General features: G+C 42.6%; 1 protein-coding gene across 1 annotated transcript in view; it reads left to right on the forward strand.

Moving 5' to 3' along the window:
• LOC115192403 (PR domain zinc finger protein 5-like) overlaps positions 1–27044 on the forward strand; it is a 66910-nt gene that overhangs the window by 21676 nt on the left and 18190 nt on the right. The window contains exons 12-13 of the mRNA XM_029750875.1: positions 10032–10192; positions 14575–14668. Coding sequence (XP_029606735.1) covers positions 10032–10192; positions 14575–14668 — 255 coding nt within the window. The remainder of the gene's footprint in view (positions 1–10031; positions 10193–14574; positions 14669–27044) is intronic.

Below are 27044 nucleotides of genomic sequence, written 5' to 3' on the forward strand. Positions count from 1 at the left end.
TAATGTACAGACAAAGGTATAGTAGGATGTGAATACAGTGGAGGTAAACCTAGGCATTGAGTGATGATGAGAGCGAAATTGTCTCTAGAAACATCATTGAAACCAGGTGATGTCATCGCATGTGTTGGTGGTGGAACTGAGAGGTTGGATAAGGTATAATGAGCAGGGCTAGAGGCTCTACAGTGAAATAAGCCAAAAAACACTAACCAGAACAGCAATGGACAAGGCATATTGACATTAAGGAGAGGCATGCTTAGCCAAGTGATCAAAAGGGTCCAGTGAGTAGTGAGGTCGGTTGCAGTCACGGCGAGTCAGACAGCTAGCTGGGCCATGGGTAGCAAGTTGGCAGAAGATGGTCTGTTTTTAGCCACCTCCTGCATTTCCGTCGGTAGATTAGTGGGGTTCCGTGTGGTAGAGGGGACCAATCCAATTGGCAAAATAGTTATAGTTATAGTGGCCCAAGAAAATTGGCTGATAGACCTATTCAGATAGCAGCCGATAACACAGCTAACGATTAGCTGGCCGCAGATGGGCGTTCAGGTTACGTCGCGATGGAGGGGACAGTTGGATAACTCCCTCGGGCAGATAACGTTGGATAGTCCAGTCGTGAAGGCCCGATGGGGCTCCGCATCGGCAGTAAAACGGGTCCGGATAGGTGATTGTAGCCCAGGAGTGGCTGATGGAACTCTACAGCTGGCTAGCTCCGGAATAATTGATGTTAGCTCCTGGACCGACGTTAACCAATAGTCACTCGGATAGCAGCTGCAAGATCCAGGTGTAAATGTCCAGAGCTTGCGGTAGAAATCCGGGGATATGGAGAGAAAATAGGTCCGGTATGCTCTGGTCTGAGTCGCGTTGTACAAAACTGGTGATAGCATTTTCGAGCTAAGGGATAGCTGATGACCGCCAACCGTGGTTAGCTGAGTTCTAACGTTAGCTAGTGAACTGGCTAACTTCTGGCTAGCTTCTGTTGTGGATTTCAGATTTGAGGTAAATAATACTTTTTTTTAAATTGGTGAGGCGGGTTGCAGGAGAGTGTTTTGAAGTTGAGTTTTTAGAAAAAAATATATGAAAATATATGCGAAGAAAATATGTTAACATATATATACACGGGGACACGACAAGACGAGGACAAAGGACGTCTGACTGCTATGCAGGAACAATATTTTATTTGGGACACATCCTTAAGCCTTACAGGTTTACTTTGTCCCCCTGTACATCCCTTATACAATTTCTGACCTACCTATCCTTAATTGTGAGGCTCGAAACACACAAAAAAAGTATTCTAATGTATTCTAAAGTCATTGTTCTATTGAATCTAGTAAAATAGCATGTGCACTTCAATTTTTTGGCTCTTCTCTGATGTGTTTATCTTTTTTCCTTGGAGTCTTGATGAACTCAGGCTGGGTTATTCTTTGACTGTAGCAGTATCCCCTCTATAGTGGCTTGCGTTTATATCTGATATAGAATAACAGTAGAAGCTTTTATTTTTATTCATTTTAAATGTGAGGTTTGCAGGGTGTCCCCATATTGTGTCAGCATCCAAAGGACTACCAACTCAGGTCTACCGGCCAGCTTTCTCTTGGGAATTATTACGATTTTGGAATTAATGAATAAGTTAACTGGTGAGAAGAAAAAAAATTATGATGAGAAAATATTGTTCTATGTCACCTTCCAGTTCATCTGTTCTCCAAAACCTAGGAGTTCTGTTACAGATGGAAGTGACCGCAGGTGTCGGACGAGTTAAGTTTGGAGAAGAGAGTGGAGACCAGTCCAACAGATTTGGGAGTATTCAAAAGAGTCTCAACCATGGGATGGGTGGCAACAAGGGAATCCCAGGGTACTGCGTATGCTTTTAGATCCGAGCGGAGACTAAGCAACAACAAAAAAGGAAATCACTGGGAGATTATATGATTCTTTGAGGTCTTGGAAAAGTTCCAAGATCGAAGTTATCAAAGATGTCACTGAGGGTGAAAGTATTTCTACTAGACCATTGAGGAAAAACAAAGGGTTTGAGCCTGATTAAGATTAGGTTATTGTTCCATAATAGGGAATGGCTGTGAAAAGGGAATGAGATCATGACATCATGAGATGTCTATTGGCCTGTCTCCACACTTCGACTGCATTAGCTATTATTGGACCCATTCAGAGACAGATGTTTAACCTTTTAACTTTAAGTGTTTGAGACTTGAACAGCCCTATCAAGATAATTTGATGTTTAGAGTAGTTACGATGTAGAATATTGATTTCACCTCCCTACAAGAGACCCATTTGACAGCCAATGATATAAATAGATTTCAGATTTGTTTTAAATAAGATAATAGCGTACTCTTGTGACCCCCCAAAAGACAAAGGGCGTTATGATTGTAATTAACAGGAAACTTCATATGAAGGTGGGGGTCTCTGGGGGAGACACTGAAGTATGGTATTATAATGCCTCTGTTGCTATTAATGGCACTAAATCATGTTTTTTGTCCTCCATTTATGCACCAAATTCTTTTGATGAATTATTTTTCTAATCCCTGAAGCTTTCTAGACTTCCCAAATTTTGACTGGCAATAAGGATTTCTTACAGGTTAATGCAGAACCAGGGGTAGACCCACATACATTATGGGAAGTAGCTAAGTGTTGCATTAGATAAATATTTGTAATTCCTTCTCATCACATTAAAAAACGCAACCTTCAGATTTCTTCATTGGAGAGGGAAATAGCCCGTCTAGAGTTGATGCAAAAGTCTAACTATACTGAAGATGGGTCGGCAGGTAGCCTGGTGGTTAGAGCGTTGGACTAGTAAGCGAAAGGTTGCGCGATCAAATCCCAGAGCTGACAAGGTAAAAATCTGTTCTGCCCCTGAACAAGGCAGTTAACCCACTGTTCCTAAGCCGTCATTGAAAATAAGAATTTGTTCTTAACTGACTTGCCTAATTAAATAAAGGTAAAAAAATGGGAAGATAGAACTCACCACATTTAAAATTGAGCCTAAGATGGTGACTAGTTCTAGGGCTGAATTTATTAATTTGAAAACAAGACTATGAGAATGTGATAATGTGACTATGAGAATGTGGATAGACTGAGTAGGCACAATGAAACTGAAGCAAACTGAAACATTTTTTATCTATTGATGTCATTAGGAACAATAACAGTGAACTTTTTACCCTTCCCTCCCAAATGAATCATACTTTCACTACTTTGTATTCCAATCTGTTTACCTTGGAGTTTCCTGAAGACTCTAGGAAGATGTTATCTTTGAAGATATTATCTCTTTTAAGTTCCTTGGAACTTCCTTCCCTTTCTGTTAATCAAGTCAGTCTATTAGATGCCCCCATCTCCTTGGCAGAACTGAAGACTGCCTTAGATTCAATGTCAAAATCCAAGTCGCCAGGGTTGGATGGTATCCCTCCTAAATTGTTGTTGGCTGTGTGGGATTTAGTCTGATCTGTATTACTGGACTCAATCAGCCACTCGCTAGAGATTGGGAATTTCCATAGGGGACCAAAAACATATCTTATTTCCTTGCTATTGAAAGGTGGAAAGGACCTGCTTGATTGTTCAAGCTACAGGCCCTTATCAATTTTGAACTTTGATTTTAAACTCTTTGTGAAGGTCTTGTCAAAAAGATTAGAGACTTGCATATCATCATTGGTTATAAACTCTGCTGTCCTGATTAGATATAGAGAAGGCATTTGATGGTGTGGAATAGGGGTATTAATGGACTGTTTTGGAACGTTTTGGGTTCGGTTTATCATTTATTAGTGTGATCCGCACCCTATATATCGACCCCACTGGCCGTATCCAGACTGGCCATTCCGTCGCCCCAGAGTTTGTCCTAAAAATATCCACAAGACAGGGTTGTCCTCTGAGTCCTGGCCTATTTGCCCTTTCATTAGAACCGCTGCTAGCCCAGGCCATTAGGCAAAATATAAACATATTGCCTATTAAGATCAAAGAAACAGTCCACCATATCTCCCTGTACGCTGATGACATCTTACTATATTTGTCCGATGTCTTTAATTCTATACCACACGTACTTGATCTCTTTAAGGATTCGGCTTTTTCAATGGCTATAAAATGAACTTGTCCAAGTGTATCTTAATGCTCTTGTCACATCCTGACCCTTGTAAGAGGTCATTTTTCCATAGTAGAGTGGTCAGGGCGTGACGGGGGTGTTTTGGGTGTGTTTTGGGGTTTCTGTTTCATTGTGGGGTTTCTAGATTTCTATTTCTATGTTTTCCGTTTTGTATGTGTTACCTGACGGAACTGTTGGTGGTCGTTTTGTTGTTTTTGTTAAGTGTTTCATTAATAAAGTAAATATGAGTACTCTACACGCCGCGCCTTGGTCCCCTTTAGGCGACCCGCGATACAGAACTACCCACCATGACTGGATCAAGCGGCATGCCCGGGCAGAAATGGACACCTGGTCACATGCGGAGTGGATGGAGAGGAGGAACTGGACTTGGGGCCAGGTAATCGATAGATATTGGAGCCTACCTGGGAAAAACGAGAGGCAGCCCCACATTTTTTTGGGGGGGAGGGCACACGGGTAGTTTGGCTGGGCCAGGGGTGAGGCCTGAGTCAACTACCCGTGCTTTTTGTGGTGAGCATGTGCCTGCCTCTCGCACTCTCTCTCCAGTGCGCCCCCATTGCACAGTGCGTCCTGTGCCTGCTCCTCGCGCTCTCCCTCCAGTGCGCCTCCAGAATCCAGTACGTCCTGTGCCTGTTCTTCGCAATCTCCCTCCAGTGCGCATCCATAACCCAGTACGGCCGGTGCCTGCTTTGAGCACTCGGTCCTCAGTGTGTCTCCCCAGTCCGGTGAGACCGGTTCCTGCTCCTCGTACAAAGCCTCCAGTGATAATCGATGGTCCGACGCCTGTAGAGATGATCCATGGCACTAAGCCTCTAGTGATGATCCATGGCCCGGATCCTGTAGTGATATTCCATGGCACGAAGCCTGAAGAGGTAATCTATGGCCCGGAACCTGAAGAAATAATCCTTGGCAAAAGGCCTGGAGGGATTATAAATGGTCCGGAGTCTGTAGGGATGGACCATGGTACGAGGCCTGTGGGAATAATCCATGGCCCGGCACCTGTAGAGATAATCCATGGTAAGAAGCCTCCAGTGAGGATCCTTGGCGCGGAACCTGTAGAGATGATCCATGGCATGGAGCCAGCAGCAACGGTCACTAGGCCGGAACCTATTATGACGCCTCCCAGTCCGGAGCCTCCAGTGACGCTCTTCAGTCCGGAGCCTCCAGCTACACTCCCCAGTCTGGAGCCATCAGCGACGTTCCCCAGTCCGGAGCATCCAGCTGCGCTCCCCAGTCCGGAGCCTCCAGCTGCGCTCCCCAGCCTGGAGCCTCCAGCGGCGCTCCCCAGCCCGGAGCCTCCAGCGGCGCTCCCCAGCCCGGAGCCTCCAGCGGCGCTCCGCAGCCCGGAGCCTCCAGCGGCGCTCCGGAGCCCGCAGCCCGGAACCTTCAGCGGCGGTTTACTGCACAGAGCTTCCGGTAATGATCTACAGTCCGATTTCTCCAATAATGATCCACATGTCAGTGTTACGGAAGCGGAAGGATCTGTGGGCGGAATGGAGGTTACGCCCTGAGCCGGAGCCACCTCCGTTGCTGGAGGATCGGAGGGAGAGGAGGGTTCTGGGTGTAGTACTAGAGCCGCCATAGACTTTTGTCACCCTCCCTACTATCCCTTTGTGTTTGGGATTGTTTTGTTGGGTTTTGTTTGGGTGCAGTCGGGGTCTGCACCTTTGGGGGGGGGGGGTACTGTCACGTCCTGACCCTTGTAAGAGGTCATTTTTCCATAGTAGAGTGATCAGGGTGTGACAGGGGGTTGTTTTGGGTGTGTTTTGGGGTTTCTGTTTCATTGTGGGGTTTCTAGATTTCTATTTCTATGTTTTCCGTTTTGTATGTGTTACCTGACGGAACTGTTGGTGGTCGTTTTGTTGTTTTTGTTAAGTGTTTCATTAATAAAGTAAATATGAGCACTCTACACGCCGCGCCTTGGTCCCCTTTAGACAACCCACGTTACACCTCTAAACCCCACAGCCAAACAAGTCACATTACCCTCTTTACCTATCACTTTAGAATATAAGGGATTTATATACTTGGACATTCAAATTCGATCCAATTTGCAACTCATGATGAATGAGAAGAAAAAATAATGATATTGGGAAAAAAAGGTTTTGGTTATAAAAATAAATGTCCTGTTTTCAATGCTCCCCCCCCCCCCATCTTCATTCTTTAAGGACATGGATATCTTGAGGACAATGGGGAAACGTCAGAGAATTAGTCTCTCCACCTTACAATGCCCCAAAACGTTTGGAGGGTTCTCTCTACCTTTAAACTCTACTATGGGGCATTTCAGCTGAGGTCACTGAGTATTTGGCTTGACTCTTCATCTGATGTGCCTGGGTGGAAAATAGAGGAGTCCAAGTCTCACGTAATTAGAATACAGCACCTTCCTTATTCTGGGTTAAAGCAAAAAACTGCCTAATCTTTTACTGTATGATTGGTTAGTGACTCATAATATAAAAATCTGCCTGTTCTGAAGGTCTGGGAGAAGGACTTACAAATGCAGAGTTTTGAAGGGATTGGACTACGATATAGGGAAATATTTTTGCCTCTTCTAAGATCCTTGCCCATAAATGTATTCATTTTCAATTTACTAACAGGTTTTATTTTACCCCAGAGTGAAAGTTCAAGATGAAGCCTATGGATAGTGATTTATGTAATAAATGTACCCAATCTGAGGTGGGCAATTATATGTTTATGTTTTGGAGCTGTGTACCAGTGAAGTCTCTCTTGGGTTCATTTAGTTAATATTTGAATTGTTATTCTTGGCAGGAGCCTACCTGTTTGCCCAGCCCTCCTCCTGCTGGGTTGCAGCCCTAGCATTCAGTTATCTTATGAAGAGAGGCGGATTGTTATGGCTGCAATAACAGCAGGAAGAAAAACGATTCTAAGGAGTCGGTTTGAACCGGGTATTGCCCTTTGCAGATGTTGGTTGCTTATGAACTTGGACATTACACAGCTGGAAAGATTCACTGCCAGACTGTGTGGGGCCAAGCCCGAAACTCTGGTCAATTGGTCACATGGTATCTCCCACTTGCAAGAGCTAATTTAACAACGATGTTTGGTCTTGTGGATGAGAGATAGCATTGCCCTGCTCGGTCTTTAATCTATTTTCCTATGTGGCTCTGGGTTGGTAGCCTTTGAGAATTAAATTTGAATAGATCGATTTGAATTTGGAAATACTGAAACATATTTGTCTTTAAATTTGTTTGTTTTCTTCCTATTGAACTCAAAAGAATCAAATAGGCTTCCCAAAAATAACATGGTCACAGTGGTAGAACTTTTATTTTGATTGGTGATTTTCTGCAGTCCCATCAGGTGGCCTGATTTCAGATGTGTCCATGTAAATAAACAGCATTATTAGGGAAATTGTTATTTTTGCAAAGCGTGTGTGCAGTAGCCAAGCCAGAAAAAAAAGTGATATTACAACCTATGTGTTTTCTCTATAACCTGTTAGTTCATATGCCTTGTGACCGTGATACTGTAAATAGGCCTAAAGGCAGAGATAATAATATATATATATATTTGACCTTTATTTAACTAGGCAAGTCAGTTAAGAACAAATTATTTTTTACAATGATGGACTACCCCGGCCAAACCCAGACGACGCTGGCCAATTGTGCGCTGCCCTATGGGACTCACAGTCACGGCCAGATGTAATACAGCCTGGATTCAAACCAGGGACTGCAGTGAAGCCTCTTGCACTGAGATGCAGTGCCTTAGACCGCTGTGCCACTCCAAAGCCCGAAATAAGAATTAATTCAACCACACCTTTTGTTTCATCACAAAACCGGAGAGCAACATCTATTCGGTGAAGTCCACAAAGCAAATGGCATGTAACAAACAGTTACATAACCTACAGCATGGTCAAGAAAGTTAATGTTTCCTACATATTCAGATTACTACACTTCTATTGATTTAGAACCATGGAGAGTTACCGAAAGTCTCAAAGGAAACAGGAGCTGCCTCCACTATTCCAGCACCATTTCAACATCAAAACACCTACACTTAGTCTAATACAGTGACAACTAAAAGATACCAAAAACAATTTAGTCTAATCAACGTAAGCTAAATATGATGTGGCTTTCCATGGTTCTGATTTGTGTGTGTGTGTGTGTGTGTGTGTGTGTGAGCGCGTTCGTGCAAGTAGAAAAAACATGTTGACTCACCCTACTTGTAGAGAAACGCCAATGCCATCCTCCTCTCTTTCATGTTGACGAAACAGTCTATGACTGTTATACAGTACAGTCTTTTATTTTTTGTTGTCCTAGCCTACCTGGCTAAAATGCTTGCTCCCTAGCTGAACTTCCTTTCATGAGCAACGTTAGCTAGTTAACATTAGTATTCTACATCTAGCTACATAATGAACTTTCATCCTCTCAGTCCAGGGGCACAATGTATTTTATGGTAGGATCAGAATTGCCGTTATAATCATTGGCCAGTATGAAGAATTAAGTAAAAACACAAGTTCAAATCCCGATCGCCATCCATGGCTAATTTAGGAAAGGGACAATTTTAGCTGGTTGGGCCAGCCACCGGAGGGCAATAACACAACGAGACACAACAATTCAAGTTGTTTCTGTCGATTTAAATATTTCTCTGTGATAGGAGTGAAGCCAAATCCAAGCTGGCATGTCTTGACACTTTTTGTTGGTGCAGTAGGACCATTAACAGTTGAGCTCTTTTTATCATGGGAGGCCAAATACTCGCTGGCTTCCCTTGCATTCACTGCTGTGGGAGGCAACAATGTCATACTCTTTATGACCAGACCGCATCAGATAGATGACCTACACGTACAGAGAGAGAGGGGCTCTGTTTCGCTCGCTCTGATGCTTTCTCCAGTGAGATACATTCAGCCTCTTGCGAATTGAAGGACAGTTATGACAACACAGAGACAACATTTCTTGGTACAATTTTTGGGGAAACCTGGCTTCCCTTGTCATCCATGAATACACGCCAAAGACCTTGTGCATGTGACCAGTACACTTTGATTTGATTTTACCTTTAAAGTAGGGTCAAAATGTCACTCTGTGTTAAGCCCTCCACAGAATACACCTTCATCTCATAATCAGTCATGTTTGTGAATGACTTAAAACCTCAGCATTAATGAAGTCGGTGTTTGGTTGAGTACCTGACTTTAAAAGTAATGGAGGGAAGGGTTTTATTTGACTACTAGAGCATTAATGGACACAGGCCTCTACTTGTGTCCTACTTTATTGTGCTGACCATCATGTTCATTCTTCGTAATGGGAGAATGAACACACATTTGGGGCCAAGGCTCACTCTGCCAAGCATACACGCTCTCCAAACCACTCGATGGAAACCAACCCACTGATCCCTCTATAATGGAAAAAGGCACTTTTCAACAAAAGCCTCTGTTGTGTGGAGTCACTGAGTTAAGGCGTAAATAATAACACCATGCTATAGTCTATATGGCTCTGGTTTGGGAACAGCTGACAGTTGTGCTTTTGTTTAATGTCAGAGTGATGTCTGGTGTTTTTAATGTTTTTAAGTGAATGAAAAATGTAAGTGTTGGTTGGTGTTTTTTATTGCTGTGAAATAAGAGACCCATTCGAAGAGCAAGCAGCTCTATATGATCAGCGTCCGTCTGTTTCTGTCCTCTCCTTCAGTCTGGGTTGCTATGGATGCAAGATGAGCATCATTTTAGAAAAAGGGTACAAGGTAACGGTAAAAAAAACAAGTACAGTCCAGATCATTTGTAAAGAAAATTGCAGGGAGCAGTAATGTAACACACAATGTTCTTTAGCCCATACAATTGGCCTGGAGAAATTGTTTTCAGGCCTACTGTGAGTGATGGTTATGCTTTCACAGATACAACAATGGATCCCTCTCTTTCTTGTCATTCTCCCCAGAAAATAAGAGGGTGCAGAAATGAGAGTGACAGAAAGTTGCTCTTTCTTTACTGTGTTGGGTTGGTCTTTTGTCATTTCTGAAGGTGAGAGGACATTCAAGTGTGACCAGTGTGACGCCACCTTCAAGAGGAAAGACACGCTCAACGTGCACATCCAGGTGGTGCACGACGGACACAAGAAGTACAAATGTGACCTGTGTGAGAAGGCCTTCGTCACCCCCTCTGTTCTCAAGAGCCACAAGAAGGTGAGTTCAGCCAGTCTTACGTACTGTAGAGCCCAGTCCAGACATTGTCAGTCTCTCCTAGAGCAAATCCTCTTTCAAAATAATGGTCCTGTATGTTTGTGTTTTTTCCTACATTTCGTATGTAAGAATGTCCTTCAAATGTTAAAGGATAGGTTCACCCATTTTAAATGTTATATTGTTTTTGTGTATCTCTGAGCGATGTTCTCTCGATTCCCTGGGTCATTTCATGTTTTCATGTGTATCTGAGTTATAGGGGTTCAAGCAGGTAGAAATATGGCCAGTATTACATACCACCATGGTAAAGTCTCTATCACTACACTGGAAGTTAATAAGAATACGACTTTTATATAGGGAAAAACATCCATCATTACATGTCAGATTTCAATACTGGTCGATGTCTTCTCTCAAATGAGCCATTGAACATACTTTTTAGATATTATTTTTTATAAATTTTTATTTAACTAAAAGTCAGTTAAGAACAAATTCTTATTTTCAATGATGGCCAAGGAACAGTGGGTTAACGGCTCTTTCAGGGGCAGAAAGACAGATTTTTACCTTGTCAGCTCGGTTACAAGTCCAACGCTCTAACCACTAGGCTACCTGCCGCCTGGAGATAGAAAGGAGATAGAATTAGAAAACAAATCACATTTTGATAAACTCCCATATCTATTGGGTGAAATACCCGTGTGCCATCACAGCAGCAAGATTTGTGACCTGTTACCACAAGAAAAGGGCAACCAGTGAAGAACAAACACCATTCTAAATACATCCTATATTTATGTTCATTTATTTTCCATTTTGTACTTTAACTATTTGCACATCATTACAAAACTGTATATAGACATATGACATTTGAAATGTCTTTCTTCTTTTGGAACATTTGTGTTTACTGTAAAAAAAAATAATAGTTTATTTCACTTTTGTTTATTATCTATTTTACTTGCTTTGGCATTGTAAACATATGTTTCCCATGCCAATAAAGTTCCCTTAAATTGCAGAATTCAATAAATCAAGGAACGTATAACGCCCCACCCAGCAGACTGTTGACCAATCGCGTTCACGTTGTCATGCTGCGTCACGCGGTTGCTAAGCTAATCGTCACACAATGCATTTTCAAAGTAAGTGTATATGTTGAGGAACGTGCCTATTGTCACGATTCCAAAGCTGTATGATACTACAAATGGCGAGTTAATTATCTCCAATCCCGGAAAAGATTTGCAACGTTATACTTCTTGTTGATGAAATTAGTGCTAATGTTGAGTTTTTGAGCTGTCGCCCAATAGACTCTCATTCACTCCTTGAAGGAGAGCGCTCCTTGTCCCAGAATTGTCCAGAATGCACCGGTGCCCCCATTGACGTAGTACGGGCAACATTCCCATCTCCTCAAAATTATATCTGCCGTTGCGAATGTTAGACTCCACTGTGAGGCACATCGATATGCAGGTTGAACATGGTGAGATTGTAGACTCCTAAACTGATAGTGCAATTTGTTTAGGCGATTGTACAGCTAACTACGTCACATGCTGATATTGTCTTTGGTTTGAATGTGTGTGGCTACGTTTGTTAACTCACTAGCTAGCCAGCTCATAGAGAGGGCATTACATTGTGGATTTTCTAGTCGACTTGAGCTGCAACAGATTTCCACGATGAATTTCCATGTTGCTACCAACCTTATTTATAACGCCAAAAGGAAACATATGTTCACAAATTTTTTTCTCACATATTAGTGTTAACACTGTAAATTAAAGAAATGAGTGGTTTTGGGTGGATTTTTCCTTTAAAGAAAAGGAGAGGAAATTTACATTGATGTTTTCTTGTGATCTCTCTTGTATACTGGACCGGAACTGGGCTACAGTATATAGTCATCCTCCACCATTGTTCCCCATGCAGCCCAGGAATCATCCGGTCTCTGTTTGTAAATTACACATGGCATTTAGTCCATTAGCTCCACAGGGTTTCAAAGCACAGGACAGATCCCAGAGCAGATTACCAGCCTCAATCTGACATTGTCCGCTTGGTTTATGGATCAGATTGAGACCAAACAGTTTCTTGGCACACGGCAAAAGAAACAAATCAAACATAACATGGCCTTAGTACAGTAGGACTCAAAACAGACAGGCACATGAGTTCTCTCTCGGTCGGTCGGTGTTCAGAGACTGGAGACTGCTGAGAGAGTGCTCGGTTCTGGCAGTGATTAAAGACAGGTAGCTGAGCCCAGAAACCTGGCTGGGACTGAACACCAGGTCCGGGTCCCAAATGGCACCCTATATCCTTTGTAGTGCACTACTTTTACCCCAGGGCCCTGGTCTAAAGAGCCTAAACCTCTGGTTAAAAGTAGTGCACTAAATATGGAAAATGGTGCCATCTGGGACACAACCCAGAACTCTGATTGGGGATCTGGGGAAAACATGGAGTACATAGGGCTCTGTGTGCTGTAGTATACTATACAGAGGACAGTCTTTATCCTCCATTTCCTATTCCACTCATGGCAAGAGACTGGATCGTCTTGTTCCTGTCATCAGCGTTTGTTTTCCTCCAGGTGCTTTTAGCAGTGTGCTGTCTGGGTATCCTCTCCGCTGCCAGGTTGATCTGAAAATGAACAGTAATGATGTGGTTCTCTGGCAGCCCTAGTTTAGTCTTCCTCTCAGAACACCCTTAAATTGCCGTAATCATTCTTCTTAAAGGCAGAGATGTGTGTACATGGAACATTTTGTTTTCTCTGTATCTGCTGTGCGGTGTGTGTGCAATACCTGTACATTGTTTATTCTGCACTGCATTTGTTTGTGTTTGTATTGTGTGTGAAAAAATGATGGCGGTGATGTAATGGTTATGTATAACCCCAATACTTTCCCAAGGTCTGTTTTGGAACATAATGTTCCCCAGTGAAAAATATGAAGCCTTTTATGAAGTAAGAATACAAACAACAAACCAAACAACTGTACATTGAGGCATCTGGGAGACATCTGTCCGAGTTTGTGTGTCTCTGAGAGGGAGAGTGAAGGAAAGGGTTTATGTAACGTAATGCAGATAGCATGGGGGGGATGGAGAGAAGAGGATGGTGGAAAGGAAAGGTTGTATTCCTGTTTGTATTCTTGTATTGCTGTTTAAACTGTCACACAGAATTTGAGCTTCTAATAGTTGTGTTTATTCTGGGGAATTTACATCAGGCCAGCAGCAGAATTCACTTCATACTTACCTTTCAGCAGGAAGAAAGAGAAAGAAATAAATAATGAGAGAGAGGAAGTCAAGGAGAATGAAGGAGGAGAGAGGGAGAGTGAGAGACATTTAGCCTTACTGAGGGGTGCAGCACGCTCCTCTTTTTGCGCACATTTTCTGCTGTGTATACATACAGTGCCCGTCAATCTGGACCTCCGAGAAAAGACTGACCTGAGTGTGTTTGAGAAGCGAGGACAGGAGGAGGGAGAGGGCAGGTCGAGGAGGGGAAGAGGAATGCAGGCAGAGCAGATCCCTCTGGTCTCCACCCTGCTCCTCACCCTCAACCTCCTGGCTCTTTGAGTCTAATGATAGGCCTGACGAATCGTTTGGATTCTTAATCCAGCTTTCCGCAGAGAGACTGAAACCACCCTAAAGTCAGCTTGTAGAGTTCCAATTGGAGAGCTGGAGAGTTCAGAGCTCACAGAGTTCTCACTGGAGAGCTGTGGAGTTCAGAGCCTGTAGAGTTTCCATTGGAGAGCTGTAGAATTCAGAGCCTGTAGAGTTTCCATTGGAGAGCTGTAGAATTCAGAGCCTGTAGAGTTCTCACTGGAGAGCTGTGGAGTTCAGAGCCTGTAGAGTTTCCATTGGAGAGCTGTAGAATTCAGAGCCTGTAGAGTTTCCATTGGAGAGCTGTAGAATTCAGAGCCTGTAGAGTTCCAATTGGAGAGCTGTACAGTTCATATGAACACCAGTGTTTAGTAGCGGTGTCTAGCTCTATCAGCGGCATGCCGATTCCTGCCTAGCACCAGGGAGGTCTGGTCTCTCAGTGGGCACTCCCAGTGTTGAACAGATCTCTTGTTAAATGACTGACATCAAATATTTCTCAGAAGACCACCCTTGATTACACCCTGAAAGGGGGTCGGCTTTGAGGCTTTGTAGCTTTTGAGTGACTATATATTAAACAACTTTGACAGCTTATCCAACACTTTTATTTAAAAAACGTTGTAAATGGCATATAACCATAGGGCATTTAACTGGAATGGAACCTATCAAAGTTTCTCTGTTTAGTATCCAAGAGTTTTAGCAGAGTTCATAGTATCCAAGTGGTGGGTATGCTCTACCAGTGATCATCATGTGCTTTGTAATGAGGGAAAGATGTACTACTGAATGTTACAATTGTCTTTCCTAAATACCAACAATATGTTTTCTGATCTTTGCCGTACCAGACGCACACAGGGGAAAAGGAGAAGATCTGCCCATACTGCGGACAGAAGTTTGCCAGCAACGGCACTTTGAGGGTCCACATCCGGAGCCATACAGGTCAGTGGCCCTGCCATAACAAGACAAGTTCAAATATATTATCATCATTGTTCAGTTAAATTCATCAACTGTCATTGAACGTCACATAAAACGGTGTAAGATAAACACCAATCCAGTCTACCAGATCCACACAAGGCCAGTCTGCTCCCCCAGAGCCCAGAGTGGTAACAGTATCCCAGAGTGGATGTTCATTAAATTGCCTTTAACTGGAGAGCCACACATTCCAGTCTGTTTCCTTACCAACAGACTAGTGCAGGGACCTGGCACAGTCACACACACTCCATCTACCCCCTACTCCCTCCCTCCTTTTCTTTCTGTTTCTCTACATCTACTTGTCTGTTTGGCTCTTGTCTTTCTCCCACTTAGAGACTCTCTCCCCTACCTATCTTTCCTGCTCTCTCCCTATCCTCCTACCCTCCCTGTATTTGAGATTGAATCCTCACTCCAGTCCACTCATCTTGTTTTCATGCCACAGATACATCAGCTGAAATCATCTCAAACTAAGTAGCTCCCAACAAACAATGGTTGTTTCCTTTCCCCAATCCCTTCATCTCGGGAATGTGTTTGCAGCTTTAGTACTAACGATTTTCCCCAGGCTTTTCTGCCATTGAGATCCAAAGCACACAATCGGTGCTATCACATCCTCACTAGGGCATCTATCACTATCACTGACCACCATCCCATTGAATTAACTATGTCTCATCTTCCAATCATAGCTACCTAATCAGGGCTCTAGACTATGATTAAGCAATCAAAATGCCTTTTGACAGTTTTAATGAGCTTGCTCATTTATCTAGAACTAAATATTTATTAGCCTAATACCTAGTCCTACTTATTTTGTTAAGGACTTAGTCTAACACCATCTTATTGCCAGCTCAGATCAACTCATCCTCTAGGTTTCAAAAGCACAAAATAAAGAGTGTGGGGGGGAGTGTCTGCATACTTGCATACATATGTACAGTGCCTTCGGAAAGTATTCAGACCCCTTGACCTTTTCCTCATCAATCTCCACACAATACCCCATAATGACAAAGCAAAAACAGTTTTTTTTCGGAATAAAAAACGGAAATGTCACATTTACATAAGTATTCAGACTCAGTACTTTGTTGAAGCACCTCTGGCAGCGATTACAGCCTCGAGTCTTCTTGGGTATGACGCTACAAGCTTGACACACCTGTATTTGGGGAGTTTCTCCCATTCTTCCCATCCTCTCAAGCTCTGTCAGGTTGGATGGGGAGAGTTGCTGCACAGGTATTTTCAGGTCTCTCCAGAAATGTTAGATTGGGTTCAAGTCCGGGTTCTGGCTGGGCCACTCAAGGACATTCAGAGACTTGTCCCAAAGCATTCAGAGACTTGTCCCGTGTGCTTAAGGTCATTGTCCTGATAGAAGGTGAACCTTGGATCTCTCTGTACTTTGCTCTGTTCATCTTTCCCTCAATCCTGACTAGTCTCCCAGTCCCTGCTGCTGAAAGAAATCCCCACAGCATGATGCTGCCACCACCATGCTTCACCATAGGGATGGTGCCAGGTTTCCTCCAGACATGACACTTGGCATTTAGGCCAAAGAGTTCAATCTTGGTTTCATCAGACCAGAGAATCTTGTTTCTCATGTTCTGAGAGACTTTAGGTGCCTTTTTGCAATCTCCAAGCGGGCTGTCATGTGCTTTTTATTGAGGAGTGGCTTCCGTCTGGCCACTGTACCATAAAGGCCTAATTGGTGGACTGCTGCAGAGATGGTTGTCCTTTTGGAAAGTTCTCCCATCTCCACAGAGGAACTCTAGTGCTTTGTCAGTGATCATCGGGCTCTTGGTCAACTCCCTGGCCAAGGCCCTTTCCCCCGATTGCTCAATTTGGCTGAGCGGCCAGCTGTAGCAAGAGTCTTGGTGGTTTCAAAGATCTCCTATTTAGGAATAATGGAGGCCACTGTGTTCTTGCGAAACTTTAATGCTGCAGAAAATGTTGTGGTACCCTTCCCCAGATCTGTGCCTCGACACAATACTGTCTCGGAGCTCTATGGACAATTCCTTTGACTTCATGGCTTGTTTTTTTTATATAGACGTGTGTGCCTTTCCAAATCATGTCCAATCAATTGAATTTACCACAGGTGAACACCAATCAAGTTGTAGAAACATCTCAGGGATGATCAATTGAAACAGGATGCACCTGAGCTCAATTTCGAGTCTCATAGCAAAAGGTCTGAATACTTATGTAAATAATGTATTTCAGTTAGGTTTTTTTTATTAGCAAAAAAAATCTAAAAAAAAAACGTTTTTGGCTTTGTCATTGTGGGATATTGTGTGTAGATTGATGAGGGTAAAAAAATAAATGAATCAATTTTAGAATAAGGCTATAACGTAACAAAATATGGAAATGAATACTTTCCAAGTGCACTGTATGTGCTTGTGTGTGTGGCAGTGTGGGACATGGCTGAGTCTGATTGTATTTATATCTAAACAAAAGAGCGGGCCGTGGGGGAATGCAGGGGGAAGGGTGGGAGCGGAGGGGACACCTCAAAGAAAGAAAGGAGGAAGGAGAGAAAAGACCACTCCAAAGAAAGCATCCAGCAGGATGACCCTTGACCCTGACTGGCTATAAATCTGTCCTCTCATTCTATAGCCCAGAACTCACTCGCCCAAGCTTTTGTTGTTTCTTGAGTAAAGAAAAATAAGATTGAGGAAAAGTGTGAGTAGTTCCCATAAAAAACCTCGACAATGCTCATTTTGTTCTCTCACATTGATGAGTAATTGGTTGGGCATACAGTTCTTTCCAGAGTAATTTGAAGTGTTAGTTAGTGTAGCATAATACATTGAATATACATTGGATGCTTAGTATGGGCTTACAAAGGATTCTGTATGAACTGAATCAGTGGTTGAGGTATTTTAATTGGGGTAGAGTCCAGTGGTGGTCGGTGCCGTTTAAGATGAGGGAGGACGCACATTTTTTTTTAATGAGCATGGCCTTATTTCTATTACAGCATATTGGATGACTGTCATTCATATTCCATTCACCCAGTTCAATGTAACATAGATAGGTTTAGGCTACTACATAATACTCAAATGTTCCCTGTACCCATCATGAGGTTGCTACAACCTAACCTATGAATGAAAGTTTACAACGTAGGTGCACAGGTCGAGAGACATTTGAGTAATCAAGGTGACAGACATTGACACATTCAATACCGCCTTGCACACTCTTGCCTGCATCTAGCTGATCTAGGGTGTAATTATTAGTCCCAACAGTTGACAACGAGAGTGTCTATTGGACAAATTCAGGTATTTTTATCCTTGTTTTTGTTACGTTTGCTTCTGTTTAGGAAAATAAAATTATACAGAATCGGCGGAATGAATACACCCCTGATCTCACGCAAATACAGTTCACTATCATAACCGCTAACTGCTACACACAGCCTACATCGTTGTCACCATATAATGTCATAGCCAACATAGCTACTAGAACTAATGCATTAATAAACACGCTACAATCATACAGTACAGTGTACAGTCACAAAAGCATTTAGCAGTTACACCGGCGGGCCCCGTTGACAATACATCTATAAAACCAAAAGCTAACCTTGACTTGGAAGAGTTCCAGTGTTGGATAGCCAGCTAGCCAACACAGCATCCCCCTCTGTTTGAGCCGAGTGTTTTGAGTAGGCTAAACAAGCTAGCTGCATTCTCTTGCTAAGTATGTGAAAGTTAAACAAAACTATGAAATACAGCTAGCTTTCTCCATCTCTCGCTTCTCCTTCATTTTTGAAGAAATTAATTTGTTCAAAACTGTTCAAGAATTGTCTCTCTTTGAGTCAACTACTCATCACATTTTATGCACTGCAGTGCTAGCTAGCTGTAGCTTATGCTCTCAGTACTTGATTCATTTTCTGATCATTTGATTGGGTGGACAACATGTCAGTTCATGCTGCAAGAGCTCTGACAGGTTGGAGGACGTCCTCCGGAAGTTGTCATAATTACTGTGTAAGTCTATGGAAGGGGTGAGAACCACAAGCCTCGTAGGTTTTGTATTGAAGTCAATGTAACCAGAGGAGGATGGAAACTAGCTGTCCTCCAGCTACACCATGGTGCTACCCTACAGAGGGCTGTTGAGGCTGCTGTAGACCTTCTTTGCAAAACAGTGTGTTTTAATCAATTATTTGGTGGCATGAATATATGAAGTATAGTTTTAGATAAAACTATCTTACATTTTTCTGAAATTCACTGAGGATGGTCCTCTCCTTCTTCCCATGAGGAGCCTCCACTGGTAGAGTCTCTCTTCTAGTTGTGTTTGACTTCCCTGCAGGGAGGAAGATGGAGGAGTGACTAGTAAATTGCTAGATGTCTGGTTGGCTTTGTTAAGTACAGTTAAAAAGCAAGGTTCTGAAAGACTAGTGTTGTCTCAGTACTCCACTAGGTGTAGTTTTGTCCATGTGGCTGCTCGTTCTGTAAATAAACCTTTAACGTGGCTCCTCTTTCTGTCAATAATCTCTTTTAAAGGAAGCCTCCAGCTGAGGTTAAAGGCCTGTGTGTCGACAGCCTCTCTGGATGGTACAAAGTTAAACGCCTGGTATTGTTTGTTTTTACAGTGTCCCCACACAGGAACAGCACAGCTTCGCTTATTTACCTGGTAAACACTAATCACACAGGATGCTTTGTAAGGTTTTTCTCACAGCGATTTTCCGTGAGCAGTCACTCGACACTGGTCATCAATGTTTCACTGGTCATGAGGAAATTGTCTATGCATTTGGCCGTCACATTCATTTGGGATGTGGTTTGGCTAACACAAGGTAAAATGGGATTTAGCTGATTGATTCCCACACATTCTACCAGCCAGAAGGACAGGGTGGGACTTCTCCCGAGAGAATGTACTGCCGACGATGTCAAGGAATCCTGGCGAGTGGCGACATCATTCACCTTAGAGAAGAGGGAACCTTCCCTGCCACTCACAATCAAACTCCATGTCTGGAACTCCAATTATAACTTATTTCATTCTAAACTAAAGCAAAGAGGGGGACTCCCTCATATTCTCTTTAACAGGTGATTCCAGAGAGTATGACTCTTCCAGAGAGTCCCACCCTTATTTGATGATTAATGTTGGCATAAGACTGGTGTAAATGCAAATGAGCATAAATAGTAGATGTCGACCGATTATGATTTTTCAACGCCGATAACGATTACTGGAGGGCCAAAAAAAGGCTGATACCAATTAATCGGCCGATTTTATTTTTTTTCATTTTATTTATTTGTAATAATGACAATTACAGCAATACTGAATGAACACTTATTTTAACTTAATATAATACATCAATAAAATCAATTTAGCCTCAAATAAATAATGAAACATGTTCAATTTGGTTTAAATAATGCAAAAACAAAGTTTTAGAGAAGAAAGTAAAAGTGCAATATGTGCCATGTAAAAAAGCTAACGTTTAAGTTCCTTGCTTAGAACATGAGAACATATGAAAGCTGGTGGTTCCTTTTAACATGAGTCTTCAATATTCCCAGGTAATAAGTTTTAGGTTGTAGTTATTATAGGAATTATAGTACTTTTTCTCTCTATACGATTTGTATTTCATATACATTTGACTATTGGATGTTCTTATAGGCACTTTAGTATTGCCAGTGTAACAGTATAGCTTCCGTCCCTCTCCTCGCTCCTACCTGGGCTTGAACCAGGAACACATCGACAAAGCCACCCTCGAAGCAGCGTTACCCATGTAGAGCAAGGGGAAACAACTACTCCAAGTCTCAGAGCGAGTGACGTTTGAAACACTATTAGCACGCACCCGGCTAACTAGCTAGCCATTTCACATCGGTTACACCAGCCTAATCTTGGGAGCTGACAGGCTTGAAGTCATAAACAGCGCAATGCATTGCGAAGGGCTGCTGGCAAAACGCACGAAAGTGCTATTTTGAATGAATGCTTACGAGCCTGCTGCTGCCTACCATCGCTCAGTCAGACTGCTCTATCAAATCATAGACTTAATTATAACATAATAACACACAGAAATACGAGCCTTAGGTCATTAATATGGTCGAATCCGGAAACTATCATCTCGAAAACAAAACGTTATTCCTGTTACATTGCACAACCTTCAATGTTATGTCATAATTACGTAAAATTCTGGCAAATTAGTTCGCAACGAGCCAGGCGTCCCAAACTGTTGCATATACCCTGACTGCGTGCAATGAACGCAAAATGACACAATTTCACCTGGTTAATATTGCCTGCTAACCTGGATTTCCTTTAGCTAAATATGCAGGTTTAAAAATATATACTTCTGTGTATTGATTTTAAGAAAGGCATTGATGTTTATGGTTAGGTACAGTCGTGCAACGATTGTGCTTTTTTTGCAAATGCGCTTTTGTTAAATCATCCCCCGTTTGGCGAAGTCGGCTGTCTTTGTTAGGAAGAAATAGTCTTCACAGTTCGCAACGAGCCAGGCGGCCCAAACTGCTGCATATACCCTGACTCTGTTGCAAGAGAAGTGACACAAGAAATTCATGTTAGCAGGCAATATTAACTAAATATGGAGGTTTAAAAATATATACTTGTGTATTGATTTTAAGAAAGGCATTGATGTTTATGGTTGGAGCAACGTGTACCTAAGCGATTATATGCAACGCAGGACAGGCTAGATAAACTAGTAATATCATCAACCATGTGTAGTTAACTAGTGATTATGATTGATTGATTGTTTTTTATTAGATAAGTTTAATGCTAGCTAGCAACTTACCTTGGCTTCTTACTGCATTCGTAACAGGCAGGCTCCTTGTGGAGTGCAATGTAAAGCAGGTGGTTAGAGCGTTGGACTAGTTAACCGTAAGGTTGCAAGATTGAATCCCTGAGCTGACAAGGTAAAAATCTGTCGTTCTGCCCCTGAACACGGCAGTTAACCCACCGTTCCTAGGCCGTCATTGAAAATAAGAATGTGTTCTTAACTGACTTGCCTAGTAAAATAAAGGTAAAAATATTTTTTTTTAAATTGTCCAAATCGGCGTCCAAAAATACCGATTTCCGATTGTTATGAAAACTTGAAATCGGCCCTAATTAATCGGCCATTCCGATTAATCGGTCGACCTCTAATAAATAGATCATAGGTCAGTGTGACAGTTTTCTACAGTGTGCAGTGATGTTATATGACAGTCCTGGGGTTGACCAAGGTGCTTACACCCAAGGAAGTGTTCACAGAACCCAGTGCCCACTGAGTGTTACTGACATCATAGCACATGTCATAGTTTGTCGCTCACAAATTGTCACTATTATAGAATCACCCAGTTCAACTATTTAGTGTCTCTAAACAGATTAGTTCTTTGTGTGATATTTTGGATTCAGTTTCTGGAAATGTAACAGTTAGGTTTCCTAATGTATGACTGGCTCATATTACGTACAGTAAAACAGTGAACTTTACAGTTATTGTTCCAACAGGCGTCATTGAAATCGAGATAAATTGGCAGTTTGGTTTAAAAACCCTGTGTCCTCCGTGTAAGACACGAGTAGAGTAAAACGGTTGAGTCATTCCACCTTTGACCCATCACTCTGCATGATGTGTGTAAAGATATTGTACTGCATGTCATTATAAAGACAGTGAAGCAGATGTCTTTAGTTTCCCTCTAAACGGCCAGAAAAGACTGAGTAGTGGTGTGTCTAATGGACTGTAGACGATCGGTAATTCTAAGGGACATGTACTCTGCTGGAGACCAGTGTCTTCACAGTTGTTAAGTATGCAGTAGTCTCTCTGGGCACAACGGGATTCAGATGCAATCCAAATGTACATCTGGCAGACCTCTGGGAACACTGAAGGACCACTTTAGCTAGTAGCTATACTAGCTACTAGCTAACTTTATGAGCTGGATTTGCCCGTCTTTCAATTTGTTTGTTTGTACTCGTTAGCATTTAGCTAAAAGCATCCATGAGAATTCGCTGTTACTTTTATCTTGTGTGCTATGCCGGTAATACCGTAAATCCCGGGATGGCAGAAGAACGGTATGACGGTTTGAAAATCTGGATACCGCCCATGCCTAGTACAGTCTGTCCCAGAGACTCTCTCCTTCTCTCCTCCTCTTCTCTCTCACCCTGATATCTACTGAGGGATAGTTTCCACTGAACAAGGTGTGTGGTGAGGGTTGTTTCAAGGTGTGGGTCATTAGTGGGTGTGTGGTAGAGGGCAGGGTGTGAAGTTCTCTGATACAGGTTGTCTCACATGGGCCAGTTTTAAGAGAAACGTTTGAGGAAGTAAATCAATCTTTGGAGGCCCAGGTCATAATAGAAAGGTCAAGTGTAAAGTTGTTGGGCATTTCTGGGGCTGATCAAAGTCAAATCGCTTATCGGCTCCAATGGTTCGATATCGCATTACCACAGTGGCCCCTGTCGGCATGCAGAGAGGCAGAGCGAGAGAGAGAGGGGCCGAGGAGGGCCAATGTCTGGCTGGACTGGAGGAAGCCAGGAATTAATTTCTGATGGACAGCGCTAATGTCTTTCAGACCAGGGCCTGGAGCTACAAAGCGTTCTCCGTAACACGAATGCTGTGTGGCAGGCGTGCGACGAGCAAGACCATCTGTTTACCAGACACTCACGCACACACAAGCACACACACACACTGTCAGAGGTGCCAAACGGATCGATTAGCAGACCAGGGGTGTGAGGAGCACAGTGGGGGGGTGGGTGGCAGGAAGACTCTCAGGGTCACAGGGAGATGGTGTCCCATTTCAGCGCATGCTAAATCAGTTACCATCTCCACCACACAAAGCCCAGCCTCCTCACACAATCCCCAAACCATCTCACTCAATCTAGATAATAAGTGGATGGTTTCCAATTACGGTAGTGTTCAACTGAAAGGACATAGCGCCTCTCATATGAACCATACAAGCTCAAGGAAGTGATTCCTGAAATGATTGCTATTGTTTCTGGTCCATGTTTGTATCCTGTAAAGGATTGAGCTGATCTTTTCTGACAATTCTGGATGTCAGGCGTGTGTTAGAGAGAGCTGGTCTGGTTTGATGTGAGCGGTGCCAAAGAGTTGGGGTTGTGTGTCAGTCAGCTGTGGATGAAGCATAATGTTACTGAACATGTACGTACGTTTGATTGTAGCGAGCACATTGTACTGCTGTTCCAATGGTGAGGACTACTGCCCGAGCTCTCTGTTTGCAGGGTGTGGGTGTCTGTACAGTATATCAGCCTAGTCCTCTGCTCTTACGCAGAGGGATGCGCTCTAAGCCGGAGAGCAGAGCACACTGTGCCGACCATATTAGAACACACTAATGCCTTCTCCAAGGCCTTAACCTGATACCCTACCATGCTACATAACAGACAGATTCTCTCTCCTCCGTCTCTATGCACATCTGGGATTCAGATTTTCCTGTTTGTCAACAAAGGCCTCCTAGAGACTGAAATTGAGCAGAAGGATTTTTGGGGGGTTGGGATTTTGAGCTGCTGTCTCTGCCCGTTTCTGAATGCGTGATCATTCTGTACTGTACGAGGCCTGTTGTTATCCCTTTACAAGCTATATGTTGGATGGATGAAACAGGACAGTACTGCTCTGTCCCTCCCTGGTCCTGGTTAGCTCCCTTGTGGAGATGTCTGGTGTGACAATTCTACCTCGGTGGCCACTGCTGGTTTATGAGGACAGAAAAGTGATGGCTAGCCTAACTTTGATTTGGCTAAAATTTACTGGGTTGGAAGAAATGGTCAGACACAATTGAAAACAAACCAATATAATCCCATCCTTGAGTTAGAGAGGACTTAAACAGATTGGAAATGTTTTTCCTGCCCTGAAAATGAGTGAATCTGTAAAGGATGCACTCTTGCTGACTGTTCCACTCTCAAAAAAGTCTGGTAATAGACAATGCCCTACAATAATGTAGTGTTTAACTCAAAACCACATAATCTCGTACAGTACATGATGGATTTGAGTTAAGTTTGTGTCAGTGGGGAATTGGCCCCAAACAGAGCTAAATGTTTATTAAGGGTGATTATTTCTCTGCTGATGTTTTCTCTCTCTCTCTCTCGCTCTCTCTCTCTCTCTCTCTCTCTCTCTCTCTCTCTCTCGCTCGCTCTCGCTCTCGCTCTCGCTCTCGCTCTCTCTCGCTCTCTCTCTCTCTCTGGGCAGTTGTGGTTCCTCTGATTGAATAGGCATCTCTGCATGTTAACTCCTATCTCCCCGGGACACTCAGCTCATTAACCTTATTACATACAGGAGCAAAACATCTCCATCAATTCCTCCTCTATCTAATTAAAACACTCTCGCTTTTTCCTCTTCCAATTTTAGTCAGTAAAGAGGTATTAGACTACAACAAAGTGTAGGAGGAATTAGATTGTGGTACCCGCAAGGACACGCACGCACGCACGCACACACACACACACATCTGTATCTCTCTTAAGGCGGTGTTTTATTAAGTTACCATTTTGCTGTTTCACTTCTCCCCATGGAGCTGTTCTATTTACACTGGCAGGAACAGTTCTTATTCTAAGGGGACTAATTTTGTCCAAAATACCCTGATTCTATTAACCCAGAAATTAGCCAAAATAGTCTTGTCTTTAGTTTCATACATTGGTGTTACCTGGTCGTTACTGTTGTGGTCTAGTTAACAATATTTTACTGTGATTCTCTGTGAAGGAATTTAATTCTCCTGACTTCAATTGTTCAGAAGCAGTAAAATACAGTGCCTTCAGAAAGCGTTCACACCCCTTGACTTTTTCCACATTTTGTTGTGTTACAGCCTGATTGTAGATTTTCTCTCTGGCCTACACACAATACCCCATAATGTCAAAGTGGAAGTATGTTTTTTTGACATTTTTACAAATTAATTACAGATGAAAAGCTGAAATGTCAATAAGTATTCAACCCCTTTGTTATGGCAAGCCTAAACAAGTTCAAAAGTAAACATTTGCTTAACAAGTCTCATAATAAGGTGCATGGACTCTGTATGAATAATAGTGATTAACATGATTTTTGAATGACTACCTCATCTCTGTAACCCACGCATACAATTATCTGTAAGGTCACGCAGTCTAGCAGTGCATATCAGACACAGATTCAACCACAAAGACCAGGAAGGTTTTCCAATGTCTCGCAAAGAAGGACATCTATTGTTAAACAGATTTTAAAAAAGCAGACATTGAATATCCCTTTGAGCATGGTGAAGTTATGAATTACACTTTGGGTGGTGTATCAATACACCCAGTCACTACAAAGATACAGGCGTCCTTCTCAGGGATTTCACCATGAGGCCAATAGTAACTTTAAATCAGTTACAGAGGTTAATGGCTGTGATAGGAGAAAACTGAGGATGGATCAACAAAATTGTAGATACTCCACAATACTAACCTAAATGACAGAGTGAAAAGGATGAAGCCTGTACAGAATAGAAAAATATTCTAAAACATGCATCCTGTTTGCAATGAGGCACTAAAGTATCACTGCAGAAAATGTGGCAGAGCAATGTCCTGAATACAAAATGTTAGGTTTGGGGCAAATCCAATACAACACAGTTAGTACCACTCTCTGTATTTTCAAGCATAATGGTGGCTGCATCATGTAATGGGTATGCTTGTAATCATTAAAAACTTGCGAGTTTTTCATAAAATAAAACAAAAAACAGAATGGAGCTAAGCACAGACAAAATCGTAGAGGAAAACCTGGTTCAGTCTGCTTTTCACCAGACACTGGGAGATGAATTCACATTTCAGCAGGACAATAACAAGGCCAAATCTACACTGGAGTTGCTTACCAAGAAGACAGTGAATGTTCCTGAGTGGCCGAGTTACAGTTTTGACTTAAATCTACTTGAAAATCTATGGCAAGACCTGAAAGTGGTTGTCTAGCAATGATCAACAACCAATTTGACAGAGCTTCAAGAATTTTGAAAAGAATAATGTGCAAATGTTGCTCAATCCAGGTGTGGAAAGCTCTTAGAGACTTACCCAGAAACACTCACAGCTGTAGTTACTGCCAAAGGTGCTTTTACAAAGTATTGACTCAGGATTGTGAACACTTACGTGAATTCGATATTTCTGTGTTTCATTTTCAGTAAATGTTTGAACATTTCTTAAAACATGTTTTCACTTTGTAATTCTGATGTATTGTGTGTAGATTTTGAATTCAGGCTTTACTCAATACTTTCTGAAGGCACTGTAGCCATGGTGGAACCCCAAAATACTACCTTACAAGTATTGCACTGTATTTTCCTTTGGAAGGGGTATTTTCACTGCGGTTATATGAGTTACCTCATATTCCATATATAGGTTGGTAATCAGTGCTGGTTGTGCTATCTGGGCTGCGGATCAGCTCTGGGGTAAATACATCCACGTGTCTGCTGGCTGTTTGACTGACAGCCTGTCACATCCTCTTTGCCATCGTACAGAGCGTGCTCAGATAGGATCTCTG

This window comes from Salmo trutta, chromosome 4, assembly GCF_901001165.1.
Source record: "Salmo trutta chromosome 4, fSalTru1.1, whole genome shotgun sequence".
Classification (NCBI taxonomy): domain Eukaryota; kingdom Metazoa; phylum Chordata; class Actinopteri; order Salmoniformes; family Salmonidae; genus Salmo; species Salmo trutta.